General features: G+C 40.2%; 1 protein-coding gene across 4 annotated transcripts in view; it reads right to left on the bottom strand.

The window, feature by feature from the left end:
• The window catches only part of DOCK4 (dedicator of cytokinesis 4), a 345,383-nt gene that overhangs the window by 157,072 nt on the left and 173,181 nt on the right, over positions 1–15,130 (bottom strand). For all 4 annotated transcript variants that reach the window (XM_087723617.1, XM_087723614.1, XM_087723616.1 and 1 more), the window contains exons 13-14: positions 12,422–12,547; positions 4,554–4,678 (exon numbers count right to left, since the gene is read on the bottom strand). In XM_087723617.1, coding sequence (XP_087579743.1) covers positions 4,554–4,678; positions 12,422–12,547 — 251 coding nt within the window. The remainder of the gene's footprint in view (positions 1–4,553; positions 4,679–12,421; positions 12,548–15,130) is intronic.

Below are 15,130 nucleotides of genomic sequence, written 5' to 3' on the forward strand. Positions count from 1 at the left end.
GGGGCAATTACAGAGAATGGGGTAAATTTAATTTACATACCAGTAAGGGCAGGAAAAATGCTTATTGTTCACTCAGTAATAAAGCATGAAGGGAATCCTTTATCATGGTCCATGGTATTATTTCATTCATCAATCTACCATGCCCAAATGTCTATGGGGATTCTCGGACATTCAGGTCAGGGTTGTCTGGAATTTCTGGCTTTTCTTTGAAGATGTTTTGCTTCTCATCAGAGAAGCTTCTTCTGCTCTCTTCAGCTGAAGAAACTCCTTGGATGAGAAGCGAAAGATCTTCAAAGAAAAACCAGAAAGTCCAGTTGCCTCTTAAAAAAACATCTTTGGGACTACTGTGCCCAATATTTCTTTTGGGCATGGATCTGCATTATATCATTTTCAGTGTTTCTCATTTTTTCTCATTTTACATTTATTTTGCTTTAACTTATTTTGTCTGCAACTTTAATACTAGATTTTTTGCAACTTATTGCATTGTTATATTTTATATGCATTTTTTATGCAAAGGAATTTTGTAAAAAAAATTATATCAGGTTTTCTAATTGTCATGAGGAAGCATATTCATTCATTCATTTGTTCATTCAATCAATATACATAACCACCCTTACACTCACTCTATGATGATTCTGGGTATTTCTCTGAAATTCACTATACCACAATAAGTCTTCTCTCCCCCCCCCCCAATGTATTCAAAATAATAATGCAAACTTAAGAAATCAGGAAAACTGTGTGTGGGAGAGAGGGGGGAGAGAGAGGGAGAGGGAGGGAGAGAAATCTGTCTAATATAATTGCTTCGCAACTGTGTGGAACAATTACGTAATGATTCATTTCAGATTTCATTTAAATACTGTTCTTCTCTTTTAAAAAAAATCAGAGGTAGGGAAAACATCTTGTAGGTGATAAAGACAAGCCTGGAGGAAATAATGTGATCCTCTGAACCATTTTTTGATTCTTTTGGAATAGTCCTCAACTTACAACAGTCCATTAAGTGACAGTTCAAAGTTACAACAGCCCTGATAAAGTGACCCAACTATTTTTCACAATTACAACCATTGTAGCATAATTATGATAACATAAATAAAATTGAGAAGCTTGGCAACTGACTCATATTTATGATGGTTGCAGTGTCTGGGGTCATGTGATTACCTTTTGTGACCTTCTGACAAACAAAGTCAATGGGGAATCCAGATTCACTTAATAACTGTAGTAATTCACTTAACTGTTTCAAGAAAATTTGTATAATGGGGAAAAACTCACGTTTAACTCTTTCATTTAGAAAGAGAAATTGTGGTCCTAACTCAAGGACTACCTGCATTTATTATTCTTCAAAAATGCAGCTTGGGAGAATGTTGTTCTAAGGCAGCGGTTGAATGTGGACAGAATTACACTGTGCCCTGTGGAAAATGGAGTTTACTTTGGGCATGCATGAGGGATTTGTGCATAAGTCCACTGAGTGAACATGATCACAGACTTCTTCATTAGCTGATTAGACTGCCATCTCCAAAGATGTACCTGGATAACATTATGGCAATGAGGAAGGTCACTTTCAAGGTAACAGATTTACATTCACTTGGTTGATAACTTTGAAAGGATGATTTGTAACATTTTCAGAACCAGGTGAAAAGCTTAAGTGGGGCCATTATATGAGAAGGGACTCCAATAGCATGTATATCTTGATTTATGGACATTCAGAGACAGATAATCCCTCAGAGTGTTTTGCGTTATAGATTATTGGTTTGATTGGAAAAAAGTATCTCAGGAAGAGGGACCACCAGCCTAATTTCCTTCCTCCTTCTCAAGGAAAAAGCATAGGTCAGTGATGGCGAACCTATGGCACGTGTGCCACAGGTGGCACGCGGAACCATTTGTCAGGGCATGTGAGGCACTGCCCTGTGCGCTGGCCAGCTGAGTTCACCCTTTTTTAAAGCCATTTTTTGCCCTCCCCAGGCTCCAGAGGCTTTACAGTATAGGACCCTAGGGAGGGCAAAAAGAGTCCCCCCCCAGCTCCCTGGAGGCCCTCCAGAGGCTTCATGAGCTTCCGTGAAGCCTCCAGAGTGCAAAAAAACTGGCCCTATGGGCAAACCAGAAATTTGGGAACGGTTTTTCGGTTTGCTCGGAGGGTCATTTTGACTGCTCCGGAGGCTTCAGGGAAGCCTCCTGAAGGTCCCTGAAGCCTCCAGAGGGCATCCGAGGGGCAGGGGAGGCTGTTTTCGCCATCCCCAGGCTCCTATAAAGCCTCTGGAGCCCGGGGAGGGCGAAAAAAGCATGCAAAAAATGGGGGGTCGCGCCAGTAGTGGGTGCATGCACACGGGGGGGTCACGCATTGCATTATGGGTGCAGCACACCCGCACACGACCCCCCTGCGCTTCCCCCCACTTATCACACACAAGCCAAAAAAGGTTCGCCATCGCTGGCATATGTGATATCTTAAATTTGTCTGTCAGTGTTCCATGGGAAGCTAAGATGATCTACACCAAAACTACATCATAGATCTGAGGTGACATTATGTTCCCTGGGGGAGGTAATCCACTCTAACTGCATGGCACATGGTAAATCAATGGACAAATGCACTCAGAATGCTAGAACCTCTGGAATACAAGTGTCAAACTCAATCGCAGCACGTGACATAGCACAATGTATTGTGCCTTTTTTGCCTTTGTGGAGCTAGGGTGGGCGTGGCCTGGATGTGATGCATCCGGTTTGACATCGACATCTGGTTATGGAAGAATCAGCATGCTTTCTGCCTCTTCATCTCTGTCTTTTGTACTAGTCAAATTAAAAAAAGGAAATGAAACATTGAGCTACTTGATATTCTGAGGGCATGATATTCACCATCCAGATTGATTATTTTGTTCTCAAAATAATCAAAATTGTTCTCATAGTTTAAGATGAACTTTAATCTCTTCAAGAAAAATTGATAGTTCTGTCATGCCAATTTATCCACTTAAAATTTAAGATGTTTTCCAATCCCTATTCTTTTTAGGTAAAAACACAAAAAAAATACAAAATCTTTTTCCAAACCAATTCTTGAATACAGCTAATCTGCCTGGAATCCACACTGTATATCAGACATTAATACGACTGAGTGGGTCCAGAGGTATTTCACGAGAAGAGTATTCCACTCCTCTACTCACAATAGAATCCTTTATGCCACCAGGTTTGAAATTTTGAAATTCCAATCTAGAACTGTGCCGCTTGCGGTCTGATCTAAGCATATACACAAAATTGTCTGCTACAACGTCTTGCCTGTCAATGACTTGTTCAGCTTCAACCTCAATAATACACGGGTAAACAATCGATACAAACTCAAGGTAAACTGCTCCAAACTTGATCGCAGAAAATACGACTTCAGCAACAGAGTGGTCAACACCTGGAATGCTCTACCCAACTCTATTGTTACATCCTCAAACCCTCACAGCTTCAACCTTAAACTGTCTGCCGTGGACCTCACCCCATTCCTAAGAGGTCCATAAAGGGGGCGCCAGCGTGCCTACCATCCCTGTCCTACTGTCCCCATTTATTTGTATTCATTTCCTTCGTTCATGTCCATGTTCATATTTATACCTGCTATCTTGTACATATTTGACAAATTAAATAAATTATGAAAAAAAATTAATGCACTTAAAAGATTGTCAGCCAGTGGCACTATTTCTATGGCTTTCTCAGCTAGGAATTGATCACTGGGTTTCACATTGAAGATAGAAGGAACAAAAAACCTCAAAAACCTGAAGTTGGATCCTAGATAGGTCATTTTTATTACTTTATCTTTTTTTCCCAATTGTTTTGATCATAGCCTTGGGTAGGGTCCAAAATATCTATCGTTTGTGAAAGCACTGGAGGTTAGTACTGAACTGGACGCTGTCTATGTTCCAAGTAATGATCCAAAAATGTATGGCTGCCTAGTCAGAATCAACCATGAAGGTGTTATATTTGCCAGTTAGTTAATGGAACTATGGATTAAGACTGGGTATAATCCACTGTGTTTGGATATAATATCACTCTTTAGACATTAGAAATGTACTGGCGTTCTTTTGCCATGTTAAAGAGAATGCCATTAAGTTTGTGACTAGGAGATTTGAGTATATCATCCCTGCTTTTTAAGATTGCTCTTGGAAACTAGGGACATTACTAGGATTTCCATCAATGGTTTGTACCTTGGATACAGCATACATTGGTTGAAACAGACAGATCCACAGAATACAACGTCCATGCATCTTTCACTAAGAAGCTGATAATTACAATTAAAGCTATTGACTTCAGACAGATCCAGCTCCAGTCCAATATCAGCATAATTCATGATCTCTTTTCAGTTTCATTACATTAATTATGCAGACCTAACAAGAGATTGTTTGAAACTAATGTAATAATATGTCAATACCTAACATATAGATTTCTATTTAGCAGAATCGGCACATCTTAACTCAGACATTAAAAAATCCTACTGTTAGTCACCCAGGGGCATAATCTCTGGGTTGTTCCCCATTATAAAAGTTGTAATTTGAAATAGTATTTATAATTTTAAAAAGAAGTTAAACAGAAATTACATTCAAAATTTGTCCACTGCTGTCCACAATGTACATTGTGACTTCCACATTTCTGGCCACACTTTTTCCTCCTTTTTCAAATTCTCCTCTTTCTATTATGATATATAGATCATTTCTCATTTCACCTATGGGAGAAAAAATAAAGCAAGTTATCATCATCATCATCACCATCATCATCATCATCATCATCATTTACTCCTACAAGTAAAACAGACTGTGGAAGAAGAAAAACACAGCTTGAATGATTACATCCAGAAAAGTGAAGAACCAATGATGAAGGAAGTAAATAAAGGAGGCGTTTTAAAGACAACTAAGTCAAAAGCTGAATATAAGAAAGAAGTAATTGAGAAGCGAGCTGAAAATTGGAAAAACAAAGCTATGCATAGCCAATACTTGGCTAATACCCAATACTTGGGTATTGAAGGCAAAGCTGACCAAAAGCTAAATTGGAATTGGTTAAGATCAGGAGCACTGAAAAAAGAAACAGAAGGCTTTATTTTAGCAGCTCAAGAACAAGCCCTGGCCACAAACTGCATGAAGGCAAAAATTCAAAATGTTACCACCAGCAACAAATGTTGCCTCTGTAATGAGAAAGACGAGACAGTCGACCACTTGATCAGTGGGTGCAGCAAAATTTCACAAACTGACTACCTACAACACCATGACCGCATTGCTAAGATCATTCACTGGAAATTGTGCCAAAAGTTTGGATTTGAGTACAGCAAAAACCATTGGGACCATCAGGTTGAGAATGTTTTGGAGAATGAGAAAGTCAGGATCTTGTGGGACTTCAGAATTCAGACTGACAGGCACTTGGCCCACAATACACCTGACATAACAATAGTTGAAAAGAAAAAAGTATGGTTCATTGACATTGCAATACCTGGAGATGCACGAAGTGAAGATAAACAGCAAGAAAAAATCACAAAGTACCGGGACTTGCAAATTGAAGTTGAGCGACTGTGGAAAAAGAAATCATGTGTTGTCCTGATTGTAATTGGAGCCCTTGGAGCAATACCTAAAGGGCTACCTCGCTATATGGAAATTTTAAATTTATCAGACTTGAACATTCTGATTCTACAAAAAAACACCCTACTTGGAACAGCTTATATCCTCCAATGTTACCTTAACAGTTCCTAGGTCCCTGGTTAGGACTCGAGCTGTTGAGCTACCAACCACCCCAACGGCTGTGAATCTTACCAAAGATTATCATCATCATCATCATCATCATCATCATCATCATCATTATCATCATCATCATCATCATCATAACAACAACAACAACAACAACTCCGCCATTGCCGGTCCCAAGCCCAGATGAGAAAGGAGGAGGGTTGGGGTCAGGTTGGCAACTGCCCCCCCAAAAAAACCCCGCCAACCCATACAATATGGTGAAAGAAACGAATAAAAATTTTATATCGCATCGGTCATTGCGCGGGTTAACAAGGGCCGCGGCGGATGTTGGGGTCCCTGGACATCCGTCGCCAAGTGGGCTACAAGTGGACCAGCCAACAAAATGACAAAAATATAGTGCAGATGAAAACCGTACCATAATGGTCTGTTACTACAACTCAGAGCCAGAAAAAAGAGGTTATTTAAAGCGAATGTATGAATTATGGAAAGAACAATATCCAGATTCAAATGTTAGTGAACAATGACTAGCAGATCAAAGGCGGTTTATTATATGGAATAAAGTGTTTAGTGAAGTTGAACTTGAGGAAATTCAGGCAAATTGCAAAACCAAAAAAACAATATCACAAGCAGAAATAACTGATATCCAAGACACAACTAAAGACATTATAGTAGAACACCCAGAAGAAGCTCTCGGGGAGGAAATAACACCACCACCACTAGAACCAGTTATCACTGAACCAACTGATGAACTAACTCAAAAACAAAAAGAATTGAAGGATAAGATCATGGAGCATTTTCTGCTTAATGAGGAAAGGCAATGTTTACCATCACTAAAAACTGTGCCTAAGAAAATTTTGGCTCCTATCATGAAAATGGTTAGTGCAGTGTTTTCAACAATTGAACCGGGATCCATCTTGGAAACAAACCAGTTAATGTACAGCGCAGCTGTAATAGTCACTAATGAACTAGGCATTAAAATTAAAGTACCTAGTCACACAACAGAAAAAGCATCAAAGCCAAAGTGGAAAATCCGTTTAGAACAAAAAATCAAAAAATTAAGGGCAGATTCTAGTAACTTAAAGAACATGCATGAGCAACGGCTTAAAAACAACAAAATCATAGATCGGCTAATCAGAAGATATAGATTGGATACAAGAAACATCAATGAAGCTGTAGAGATTGTAAAACAGCAGATAACAGCAACAGCTAGAAAAATTGAAAGATATGAGGCACGAATCATCCAATATAAACAAAATCAGCAATTTCGATCAGACCAACGGCGTTTTTATCAAAGTCTTAATGTGAATGGTGACACCAAAAGTGAAAAACCAGAAAAGCAGGCCACAGTTGAATTCTGGAAAGAATTGTGGGAAAATGCAAAGGACTACAACAAGGAAGCAAAGTGGATACATGACTTTGAGAAAAGCATTGGCAACAAACAAATGCAAGTATTAGAAATAACAACTGAGATGGTCAAAAATCGAGTTAAAAAGGTAAAGAATTGTCATCACCTGGAAAGGACCAATTACATGGTTTCTGGCTCAAATATCTGACCAGTTTACATGCAATATTGGCCAGGCAACTGAATGAAATTTTACAAAAGGGCCAAATTGATGAATGGTTGACAACTGGAAAAACATACTTGATTCAGAAAGATGCAACTAAAGGAACAACACCTGAAAACTACAGACCAATAACATGCTTGCCAACAACCTTCAAATTACTCACAGGCATTATTGCAGATAACATGATGGATTATTTGGAAACAAACAACATCTTGCCAGTAGAGCAAAAAGGTAACAAAAGAAGGAGCAGGGGCACAAAAGATCAGCTTCTAATTGATAAAATGATATTAGAAAATTGTAAGAACAGAAAAACGAACTTGAATATGGCCTGGATTGATTACAAAAAGGCATTTGACTCACTGCCACATAGTTGGATCATAAAATGCTTAGAAACAACTGGCATTAGCAAAAATTTTACATCCTTTACTGAAAAGGCGATGAAACAATGGAGAACTGAGTTGGCAGTAGGGAATGAGATCAACGGAATGGTTAATATCAAGCGAGGAATGTTCCAGGGTGATTCACTTTCACCTCTTCTCTTCATCATCGCAATGATCCCACTATCAGTAATCTTAAAAAAAATGAAATTAGGCTACCAAACAGCCAAAGAAGCTGAAAATTTTTCGCATTTACTATATATGGATGATTTGAAACTCTATGGAAAGTCAGAAATAGAAATCCAATCATTGACAAATACAGTCCGAGTATTCAGCACCGATATTTCAATGCAGTTTGGCATGGAAAAATGCGCCACTGTATCCATAAAAAGAGGCAAAATCACTGCATGTGAGGGAATTGAAATGCCCAATGGCCAACTAATTAATGAAAATGAAGCCTACAAATACTTAGGCATTCTGCAGTTGGATAATATCAAGCATGGAGAAGTAAAAACTATTGTCAGGCGAGAGTACACCAACAGAGTTAGGAAAATTTTGAAATCTAAATTGAATGGTGGAAATACAATCAAGGCCATAAATACCTGGGAAATACCAGTTATAAGATACACAGCTGGTATAGTTAACTGGACACAAGCTGATTTGGACCTTTTGGACCGAAAAACCAGGAAACTAATGACAATGCACTACAGTTTACATCCACGTGGTGATACTGATAGACTATATCTGCCCCGAAAATCAGGTGGCAGAGGATTATTACAAGTGAAGCAAACAGTTGAAGAAGAAAAACATGCACTGGCTGATTATTTAAAAGAAAGTCAAGAACATCTATTAATCGAAGTAAAGAACAAAAATCTATTGAAGGTCCAACAGATGAAACAAGAATACAGAAAAGATGTGATAAAATCAAAAATGGAGAGTTGGCAGAACAAAGCATTGCATTGCATGGAAAAAATAAAAGATAAAACGGACAAAATACTGGCACATAATACACCAGATATCACACTGGTTGAGAAAAATAAGGTTACAATCATAGCATCGCAATACCAGGTGATAGCAGGGTCGACGAGAAGGAACATGAAAAAATCGCGAAATACCAGGACTTAAAAATCGAAATTCAACGATTATGGCACAAACCAGCAGTGGTAATTCCAGTGGTAATCGGCACACTGGGTGCTATTCCAAAAGCACTGGAATTACATTTAAAACAGTTAAAAATTGACAAAATCACCATCAGTCAAATGTAAAAAGCCGCACTGCTTGGATCTGCACGCATATTACGAAAATACATTACGACGTCCTAGGCCCCTGGGTGGGGCCCGACTAGTAACCAATGCCAAATCCGGCGAAACAACTGGCCGCTGTGATACAATTGTATAATAATAATAATAATAATAATAATAATAATAATAATAATAATAATAATAATAATAATAGTTTTACTATATATGGATGATTTGAAACTCTATGGAAAGTCAGAAATAGAAATCCAATCATTGACAAACACAGTCCGAGTATTCAGCACCGATATTTCAATGCAGTTTGGCATGGAAAAATGCACCACTGTATCCATAAAAAGGGGCAAAATCACTGCATGTGAGGGAATTGAAATGCCCAATGGCCAACTAATTAAATGCAAAGAAAATGAAGCCTACAAATACTTAGGCATTCTGCAGATGGATAACATCAAGCATGGAGAAGTAAAAACTATTGTCAGGCGAGAGTACACCAACAGAGTTAGGAAAATTTTGAAATCTAAATTGAATGGTGGAAATACAATCAAGGCCATAAATACCTGGGAAATACCAGTTATAAGATACACAGCTGGTATAGTTAACTGGACACAAGCTGATTTGGACCTTTTGGACAGAAAAACCAGGAAACTAATGACAATGCACTACAGTTTACATCCACGTGGTGATACTGATAGATTATATCTGCCCCGAAAATCAGGTGGCAGAGGATTATTACAAGTGAAGCAAACAGTTGAAGAAGAAAAACATGCACTGGCTGATTATTTAAAAGAAAGTCAAGAACATCTATTAATCGAAGTAAAGAACAAAAATCTACTGAAGGCCGAACAGACGAAACAAGAATACAGAAAAGATGTGATAAAATCAAGAATGGAGAGTTGGCAGAACAAAGCACTGCATGGCCAATTTCTGGAAAAAATAAAAGATAAAGTGGACAGTGAACAAACTTGGTTATGGTTAACAACAGGTACATTAAAGAAAGAAACAGAGTCACTAATCCTGGCTGCGCAAGAACAAGCTATCCGCACAAATGCCATTAAGGCCAAAATCACCATCAGTCAAATGCAAAAAACCGCACAGCTTGGATCTGCACGCATATTACGAAAATACATTACGACGTCCTAGGCCCCTGGGTGGGGCCCGACTAGTAACCAATGCCAAATCCGGCAAAACAACTGGCCGCTGTGATACAATTGTATAATAATAATAATAATAATAATAATAATAATAATAACAACAACAACAACAACAACAACAAAAAGAAGCAATACAATAAACTTATTAGTAAGGTGAATCTGATTTAACAATAAGAACAAAAGGAAATGGAGGGAGGGTGGAGGGGGGGAAAGGGAAGTGGAGGAAGTGGAGGTGGAGGTGGAGGAGGAGGAGGAGGAGGAGGAGGAGGAGGAGGAGGCTCTACATATGCACCTAAAATCTAATCTGATGTTCCTGTGTGACTCTCCAGGTGTCAACTTCGAAACGTTCAGGTCTGCCGCAGCCACCTTTTCGTTTCTCAGATTCCCACACAATGTGCGGTGGGGGGGAGTCCGGAATATCAGACCACACAACAACAGACCATCCCATGGGAACCAAGGTGAGCTCAATAGATGAGCTATAAGACTGAGACTGAGGGGAGTTGCCAAGGAGATCCCAGAACACCTAATTGGACAATGTGACCTGTGATGACCTATGACCATGTGAGAGGGAATTATCTATTCTTTAATTATACTGAAACCGTGGGAAATATTTAAAGCTAGTTTTGTTTTCATCCGTGCTGAAATGATATACTCAATAAAACAGTTCTTTGGGAAAGCAAAGTCTTGGAGTGCTAAATTGGTTGGGTTCATTAGCAGGAACCTTGACAGTATTGCAGGTTTCCTTTTTTAAAAAAGCATGTACAACTTTTACATCAGGTATCAGCAAATATATTCAGAATTTGTATAAATGCAGAGGTAATACATGTGGTCAAGATACCAATACGACTTAGTTTCAGTTTAAATCATGTTTTTCAGAATAGAAACAAAAGCAGTACAGTAATTTACAAGTGTGTTCAGATATTTATCAAACTGTGATGCAAAACATCAAGGGAGGAAGGGGGCAGAAGGAAGGAAGGATTTGTTGAACTTTCAGAATTGGATACAACTTTTGTTCAAGCAAGTTATTTTTAGAAGAGGTTGAAGGAGAAGGTAAACACTATCTGGAATACAGAAAAATTCTTGACAGCAACAATTTTAAAGATAGTTACAGGCTTGATTTACTTAACTGTATTTCTCCTTAAATTTCTTTCTCAAAAGTAACACAATCAAAAAGGCTTCTGGTAAGATGGCACAGAGGACTCAAATTTTAAAGTTTTTGCAATAAGCTAAAAATTTACTGACTATCCTCAATTTTTAAATCCCATAGATAAAGATGTCAGAATTCTAGAAAGCACTGTCAGTCTCTGAAATCAAAATGCTTTGATGCCCAATTTTTCTACTTCCTGACACAGTAATCTTTATTTCTTTACTTTGCTTTGCAATCATACAAATATTTATTTAAGACAAATTTACCAATACTCAAAAGAGGCATACTAACATATTTAAAAATGGGAATACATCATCAGCAATTTGAGAAACAATCTCAGTGAACTGAAAACAATTCAAAATATTTAGTTAATAAAGAAATTTCTGAGCCATCTCTTTGCTGCAGAACATAAGGTCATATGCTTATTGGATTATTTAGTGGGCCAGTTAACTATTTTTTCTTGGATAGTTGTTTTTCAGATCACTTAATTGAAATAGAATTTGCCCATGCCAAACATACCTATAGATAATGCCTTATAATATTCCCCACCCCAGACGAAGTACAATGAAAAGAAACTTGGAAATGAGTATTTTCTGCAGGAGCTCCTCTCTTATGGAATGTCCTCCCATCAAAAATATCTTTGTTGCTGCTGTTTAAGATATTTTTTTAACAACACACTACAAAGAAAATTTGGTTGCTGAAATGTGCTTCAGACAATAGCAGGCATTGGTAATACATATCTAGATATCTACATATCTAGATCTCTATATATCTACCTAGATCTACATCTACATCTACATCTACATCTCTCTCTCTATAGGTAGGTAGGTAGGTAGGTAGGTAGGTAGGTAGGTAGGTAGGTAGGTAGGTAGGTAGGTAGGTAGATAGATAGATAGATAGATAGATAGATAGATAGATAGATAGATAGATAGATAGATAGATAGATAGATAGATAGATAGATGAGATAGAGATAGAGATAGAGATAGAGATAGAGATAGAGATAGAGATAGAGATAGAGATAGATAGAGATAAAGGCTGTATGTATGTAAGTAGGCATGTATGCATGTAGGCATATACGTACCCAAGGTTATTATTTTATACTTGTTTGTACGCTACCATTTTTCTGCTTGGAAACCATTTAAAGTTGCAAGTGAAATGGCATTGAAGCCTTCATAACTAAACAAAAATTATTCACATTTAAATATTCATGTTAAGGTAGGCTTTTCTTACAACATACCTGGCATAATAATATTGGAAAAGCCCAACTTCCTTGCTATTGATACTCCATGGGTAAACATGGCTGTGTAGTCTCTTCTGATTTGTTCAATGTCTCCATGGAGTAGCTGCAGAGAGACAGCTAGGCCTACAAACAAGAAGAGAAAAATAGATGACATTCAGTAGGTTGCTACTTTGAAAGATTCAAACACTCTACATGTTTATCAACTAACTAGCTGAATACCCGTACTTCGCTATGAAACGATGTGATTGGGCTTGATAAATCGACACTTACAGCTTGAAAAGTAATGAGTAGTTACCATCAACTTTTCCTCTCCCCTTCTCTCTCTCAGGTTTGCTCCACAGAAGCCACCCATATCCTATCCCCTTCTACCCTCAGGCTTGCACCACAGAAAGCTCCCGTGCCCCATTCCCTTCTCTCCCTTAGCCTTGCCCCACAGAAACCTCTTCCATCCTATCCTCTTCTTTCCCTCAGGTTTATCCCACAAAATCTTTCTCTATCCTATCCCCTTCTCTCCCTCAGCCTGGCCCCACATAAAGCTCCCCTATCCTATCCCCTTCTACCCTCAGGCTTGCACCACAGAAGCCCCACCTATTGTATCCCCTTCTCTCCCTCAGGTTTGCCCCACAGAAACCTCTTTTCCTCTCCTATCTCCTTCTCTCCCTCAAGCTTGCCCCACAGAAGCCTCTCCTATCCCCTTCTCTCCCTCAGGCTCCTCTCCAAACTCCCAGCCAGCAGGCCGGATAAGTCATGCGCTGGCCACACTCATGCTAAGTTTTCAGGTTGAGAGGGGGAGTAGAACGTCTAACTCCTTAGCATCAGAGCATGTTAATAATAATATATGAAATACTAATGCTCTGATGGTCATTTCGAAAAATCCTTAGTTACCGAGCACCTAGAAGCCAAGAGGAACATACGTGCCAAATTTCAAGTTTGTAGGCTTTACGGTTCTGGAGATTTCGTGATTACTGCCATGAGTGTTTTCACATTTATATACTGTATATAGATATTGGAAGCAGGGGTGGATTCAATTTTTTTTTACTACTAGCTCTGTAGGCATGGCTTGGTGAGCATGGCCAATTAAATGTGATGTCAAATTGGCCATGCCCCCTCAGTAACATGACACTCCCACCAAGCCACGCCCACAGAACTGGCAGAAAAGAAGCTCCTGTGGCCTGTCCCTTTATGGTCCCTCTCCCCCTGCGTCAAAGGGACACCACAATCCAGCTGCCTTCTGAGCAACTCCACTACAACGACGACCCTCTGGTGCAGCAGGCCATTCTCCTGGCCAGTTGTGGCAATGGGGTGTGGCTGCACAAGCGCACTGGCAGGCAATGGGGTGCGCAAAAACAGTGTGGTGGTGATGGGACTTCAGGCCTCTTTTTCAGCCTGTAATTTTTGTTAGTTTTCAGTGCAAGAAGCCTCCCAGTTGCCGCCTCTTTGCCAGCGGAAACCGAGCTGACAGCAGTGGCTGCAGGCTTCTTGCGCTGACAACTACCGACCTCTGCTTCTCAAACACGCCAAAAAAGAGCTTTAGTCTCGCCGCCCTTCTGGCAGAGCAGAGCATGGGATGCGTGTGCATGGCCAGTGTGAAGAACAGGTGGCGACAACAGCAGGACTGAAGCTCTTTTTCAGTGCATTTGACAAGCGGAGGTCGGTAGTTTTCAGTGCAAGAAGCTTGCAGCCGCCGCTACCAGCTTGGTTCTGGCTGGCAAAGAGGTGGGTGCTGGGAGGCTTCTCTCACCGAAAAAAAAGAGGTGCCTGCTGCAGGGATCTCGTGACAGGGGAGGGGGAGAGATGCAGGCTGGCAGGGAGCCCAGTGGTAATGGCTCAGCCCTGGCTCACCCCTCTGCCAGCAGCCACAGGAGAATTAAGGTAAGCCCACAGGGAGATTAAGTAAGGGCCAGGGTCTTGAAGGAGGGGAAAGGGGGCAACACATGGTGAAGGGAGAGTGGTGGCATGCAGGAGGAGGCCTCAAGAAGGCTGGAACTGGTGAATGGCATGTTCCTTGACCCGGCCAAGGTGAACGGTGAGTGGGCAGAGGCTTTGGGGCGTCAGGGAATGGCATATCCCTGGGCCCTGGGCCCCGACCCAAGGTGAAGGGCAAGCGGAGTCCTACAGGATTGGGTGGCATATAAATTTATTAAAAGTTAAAGTTAAAGCAGACAACATGCTTAACTTTGGTGAGCTGAGCAGAGTGGACAATGCACAGAGGTGACTGGCGAGGCAATTACTATGAAGGTCTGAGTTGTTACTCTGGACTTGGAGGGACAGTAGCCTGGTGGATGGTAACCCTTCACAACACCAATGCCCCAGAGCTGAGGAATTTTAATCAATTCATGACTGCCCTGAGACAGTGATGTGAGGATCCCTTAGTTGATTGGAAAGCCAGAGACCACATCAGAACTGTGAGACAGGGGTGCAGACCAGCAGCAGAGTACACCAAGAAATTTCGAGACCTGGCCTGCTAACTTCATTGGCCAGAGGAAATGCTTCAAGGATGGCCTGAACAATGACCAGTACAATGTGTGTGTTGCAAGGCCCACCCCTGTTCATCTCTGTAACAGGTGTATGCTAGCTGAGGGGATGGAGATGCACCAAAACTGAAACAAGTATTGTGGTGGCAAAATGTGGAAGAGATCTTCCCCTGAGAGGAAAAGAGAGATTGCTAGGAGCCAACCCCAGCCACAATGTTCCTCCGTTTGCTTC

This window comes from Thamnophis sirtalis, unplaced genomic scaffold, assembly GCF_051295495.1.
Source record: "Thamnophis sirtalis isolate CommonGarterSnake01/CBP01778 unplaced genomic scaffold, rThaSir2_p1.2 scaffold_9, whole genome shotgun sequence".
NCBI lineage: Eukaryota > Metazoa > Chordata > Lepidosauria > Squamata > Natricidae > Thamnophis > Thamnophis sirtalis.